At 39.6% G+C, this 4982-nt stretch overlaps 1 protein-coding gene across 1 annotated transcript; it reads right to left on the minus strand.

Annotated features, from left to right (window-relative positions):
* Positions 1-2588: 2588 nt before the first annotated feature.
* On the minus strand, positions 2589-4680 carry LOC149021499 (endoglucanase 16-like). The gene is made up of 7 exons (XM_089147456.1): positions 4465-4680; positions 4154-4366; positions 3846-4046; positions 3630-3707; positions 3390-3539; positions 3167-3275; positions 2589-3079 (listed from the first exon to the last, which is right to left on the minus strand). The coding sequence occupies exons 1-7, from the start codon at positions 4678-4680 to the stop codon at positions 2589-2591; spliced, it is 1458 nt and encodes a 485-aa protein (XP_089003582.1).
* Positions 4681-4982: the final 302 nt, after the last annotated feature.

Here is a 4982-nt window from a genome sequence, read left to right on the forward strand (position 1 = left end):
GTAACAAGGTAATTTCAGTTCTAAAAACATAACAAATTCCTCAATCGACACTCTAGCTTGTTCTCTCTACGCTTGAACTATTGCTCTCGATCTTCTTCCACGAAGAATAGAAGATGTGATTGAACCTGTGAGAAGTTGTGAAAGATGAAAACACCTTTAGGTAACATCTCTGTCTTTCATTTCTCTTTCTCACCTTTTGGATCCTCAAAAATGAACTTTCTCGAATAGTCTCCAAGCTCCTTGCTCTTCCTTGGCTTGCATAATTTTCCTGCCTCTCTCTGTGGAGTGCAATTTCTGCGACTTCAATCATAGTAAAAGTATGTCTTATTGCCCTAAATTTGTCTTCTCTTCTCCCCTCATTCTTTCTTCAGCCAGAAAATGCACGTGTTCCAGTTTATTTGGGACCAATGAACCCTGACATCCTCTATTTGTTTTCATGGTGGCTTGATAAATTTATATGAAAAGGGTTTTCCTATTTTACCGGGCTTCTCGATCTTTGGGAAATGTTTTGAATTTTAGGTTTTAGCCTTTTGATCGTTTTGAGTTCTTTGAGGATTTTAGTTTTCGCCATTAGAAGCTGCTGTTTGCTTTCATATTTTTCAAAGTCACAGGTTCATAAATTGAATGAAGAACCCTTGGAGTTGAAACTTAACCAAACAAATAGGATTCATGTATAGTTTTCATATCTTATTGTTAACAAGCGCTACTTTTGAACAAACAAAAAAAAAAAAAAAAAAAAAAAAAATACAAGCCCTACTTTTACTCTCTTCCTTAGTTTTGGATTTATTATTGTAAGGTAGGAAGACTACAACAGATTGAGACCTTTAAGTTTTCGTTGTAAGAACCAAGCTTGGTAAGATCAATCAACCCAATGACCATACAACCAATGTCTATTGTGAAATTTCAGATTAGGAACAGATTAGTCTCAGATGATGATCTTCCCCTCACTCCTAGTGCAGGTTGGAATAAAATGAAAAAAGAAAGAAAAGAGAAGTAGAGTTGCCTTTTTGGGTGACTTTTGTATTTTGTGTTTGAAGTTGCATAAGCTTATAGATTAATCTTGTAATGAATTTGCTTTTCCTTTTCAATAGAGGGGGAAGAATGGAAGATTATAGAACCAATCACTTTTCCTATAGTAATTTAAATTTTTTTGATGGGTACTGTTGCAGGGCTGTTAAGGTGTGGGAAGAGTTGCAGGCTTAGATGGACCAACTACCTTAGACCTGATTTGATCCTGGTAGCCTAGAAATTTTATTTTGATGTTTTCATCCAGGTGTTCTTCATAATATGGATTTCTTTGGATTGATCTAGCATGTGTTTTATTTTGTAGGTGAATCCTTAGCTCAAACGGAAGAGTTCTAGATTATGATAATTCAATTCCATTAGGATTCATGTTGTTGATTTTCTTCTTGACGTATAGTCATGAAGATCATTTCTCTATAAATAAATGAATCCGTTGGTGATTTCTTCTTTATTTTTTTCATGTTTTTAAGTTTGAGTACTTCTATTTAGCTTCTTATCTTTTGGTCTTATTTAAAAAAAAAATGGAGTTCTATATGGTTCTTTGCATGTCAAAAGACGTAATTGTGAAAACCAAGGGGGTTGGATGTGCACTGCCAGACCTAGCTTTGATGCTCTATGGTGTAGTACCTTTATTTACTTCTTCTTTTTTTTATTAAAAAAAGAAAAGCGAACCATTTTGTAGATGCCATACAAGATTTTCATTCTGCCCAATTTGCCTTAACAAAAGTTATTTCAAGAGAAACATGTCCATACAACCTAATGCTCAGGAGAACACAAGATTTTCCAAAGTACTTGGCTAGGGGTTTCTATAGCCCAATTTGTCCACTTTTGGTTTATAAATGGTTAGCGGTTGTTGCCCTTAAATAGTTATAGATTTTGTTTGCTAAATTGGGCACTACTTGGAACTAGTGTTTAATGGTTGTCCATAGGCAACCCTTAATTCACTCAAAAAGTGATCAGCTGCTAGAACAAAAACATTGGATCGTCCTTATGTTCACCTCGGAACCATTTGGAATTCTAAACTTTGAAGCAACCAGATCAGGTAGAATCCGAGGTTGTCACTTTAACATACCTCAGCCTCTCGGTCCACTGATAGCACCAGCCACCGCAGACCATGGCTTGTTTAAATTAAGCATCTAGGCATCAAAAACACTTACCAGCAAACGAAAGGAAACTGGAAAAATAAATTTCTCCAGCTTTTATCATTAGATAGAATGATTAAGAAGACTGCTCAATTTGAATCACTTAGGTTGACAAGCCATATATTTTGTGCTACGCTCATTTTTGTAACATACAACATTTGAGTAATAACATAGTAAGAGTATATCTAAGATGGCAAAGGTAAAGATGAGATGAACATGAAGAGGGTGGAGTAGTTTTTGTTCTGGTGAATTTATTGTACTTTCAAATTCGACATTTGAAAGCCGATGGGATTGAGTATAAAATCAAAAGTGACAAATTCACACTGGAGTAGGGAGTCTTGGATGGAGTGGTTTTCCTAATTTTTACTAGTAACCCCAATTCCTGAAAGGAGGATGGGTTGTTTTACAGGAAAAGGCAAGAAATCAATGATAGGATGCCGCCAGCTTAACTAGGGGAGCAACTGCGGCTGAGTTGACATACGTACAAGGCTCGCCCATGGCAGATGCCCAGCGCTCGTCTACGAAGTTGTCGTTGCGGTCAGGTCCACCAACAATGGCTCCAGTGAGCTCATGAAGATTGGGCACGTCCTTGGCAAACCAGTCTGAAAAGCTCATGGGGCAGCTTACCTCGGTGTCAGGCGCCAGCACCGGCACAGATGCACCTCGATGGTGTGGCCTCGTTGGTGAGTTTTGTCCGAAACCAACCATGTATGACCTCCCTTGTGGGTTCTTTCCGAGCAGATAGTCCATCTGTTGCTTGACAAAGGACAAGAGCTTGGTAGAATCCAACTCTGTGCTCCCACATTTCACTTTTTGGTTATGTTTGGCCAGTATGTCTCCATAAATGCTAAACAACATTGAAGCGCTTGTCACATACTGTGTGTTCGCTCCATCTCTCATGTGAATCAACCCTCCTGAAACCACCCAAAGAAATTCAGTCATCTAAGCTTCGAGGACTCTCTCTCTCTCTCTTTCTATCTCTCTCAAGAGGGAGAGCTAACCTGGGGTCATGAACGCTTGGCGGTATGGACTTTCTGGATGCACAGAACATATGAAACTGTCTGCCTGTGTCTTGTAGCCCTCGAGACTTTTCTCTCCTTCGAAGAACAGCTGCAGAGGAAGAAGACGACAAAGATGGTCAGAAAGCAAAACTAAATCATTTCTGAGTGAACCTTTATGTGGTTGTGTATCTGTGAAAAGGGAGAGAGGAAGAAAATTTATTACTTGGGTGAGGAGGACTTGGGCTCCAGGATATTTGAGATCCCAGCTGAACTCAGCAACGCTTGCAGTGATGGCCTGTTCCTGTATGTACTCTAAATACTTGGGCTTCTTGGTTGCTACATATAGCCATGACGCTGCCCACAACAGTTCATCCTGCATTCAGTTCACTTGATTATTAATCTTGAACCCCAGTTAATTGTGTGTACGTGTGTTTTTTCATTGTTGAGAGGGAAAGAGAGTTACATTATAGCCTGAATAAGAGCAGTAGAAAGGGCATTCTCCATCGAAAGTTCCTTTATGAGTCCTTGCGAATTCAAATTGCTGAACAAATGAAGACAGACAGGAAAGTCAAGTGAATGGGAATGCCATGAAATCGGCCTCCTTTTTCTTCTTTTTTTTTTCTTCTCCTCTCTCTCCTCAATTTACGAGCAATGTACGAGTTAAAAGACTTAAATTTACCAGTTTGGCTTTGTTAAGGAGACGACGAGCATAGACTTTATCAGTTGACCTGAAAGCAAGAGAAGAAACAGCCAATGCTGCTGCAGTTTCTGCGGCAATCTCTGTTCCTGGTCGATTCTCGTCTATCTTAAGAACAGTTCTGGGCGTATTCATGTTTTCTGGCCGCACCCAGCATTGGTGATCTTTATCTGGGTCGCCAACCTTTTTTTCCATTGAAAGAAAAGCGATTAAAAATCAAGATTGAAACTTCAAAATTTGAGAACGTAGCCAACCAACCGAGCAAGGTTTCCTTCAATTAATTCTCTCACCTGAACCCATAAATGATTCTTTTTGGCAGCAGCTTTAAGTAAATAATCTGTTCCCCACTTGATGGCATCCATGACATGTTGCAACTCCCCTACTTGCTGCAACTCTCGGTGATAAAATACAGCATTCCATCCGAGAGTTGTGATGGTGAAAGCCATGGGAAGACCATACTTCACATTGTCTCCTGCGTCATAATATCCCCCAACCAGGTCCACCTGAAATTCAAAAAATTGGCATCATTAATACATGTTACCATCATTCCATGAAATCAGAGTATCTGGGTTTCTTCTATTCGCAGAGATTTTCTACGTACATTACATTCCTTGCCATCTTCAAGTGCAGAATCTCCTCTCCAATCAAGCCTTTTGCTAGTGGGAAGCTTCCCCGACCTCTGTGCCTCTAAGAAGATGATGGACTTGGTTAGAGCCTCCTTGTAATTGTAATTGCCATGAACGACCTCAAGCAAACCATTGAACAAAGTCAACCAGATCACTAGAGTGACCGCTGATGATCTTATAAAGAAACCCATCTTCCGAAAACAGAACCAATTTAATCCTCCAGCGCAATGGTTGATTGAACAATATAATTGTTACAAACAGGCTTCAAGTGAGAGAAAACGAGACAGATATATAGGGAAAGAAGGGCATGGGACACCGTCGGAGTTGGGTTTATTGGATCGACGGGACCAACACCCTTTATTGAATTTAAAGGAAGAAATGAAACAAGAAGAAGAGTTGCAGAGTTCGTCGGGGGAAAGACGATGAAACTGCTGCACTCTTAAGGGGCGAGTTGGAATACTATAAGGCATTCGTTATTGACAGTTATCCGAGC

This window comes from Hakea prostrata, chromosome 3 (assembly GCF_041222555.1).
Source record: "Hakea prostrata isolate BN-2017 chromosome 3, UWA_Hpros_2, whole genome shotgun sequence".
Classification (NCBI taxonomy): domain Eukaryota; kingdom Viridiplantae; phylum Streptophyta; class Magnoliopsida; order Proteales; family Proteaceae; genus Hakea; species Hakea prostrata.

What these genes read in the sequence shown, in the direction of transcription:
- LOC149021499 (XM_089147456.1), bottom strand. Translation starts at nt 4,680, where the DNA reads ATGGGTTTCTTTATAAGATCATCAGCGGTCACTCTAGTGATCTGGTTG. An exon ending in AAGATGGCAAGGAATGTAAT is followed by an intron (nt 4,367 to 4,464) that starts GTACGTAGAAAA and finishes TTTGAATTTCAG; the next exon opens with GTGGACCTGGTTGGGGGATA. An exon ending in TCCTTAACAAAGCCAAACTG is followed by an intron (nt 3,708 to 3,845) that starts GTAAATTTAAGT and finishes TCATTTGTTCAG; the next exon opens with CAATTTGAATTCGCAAGGAC.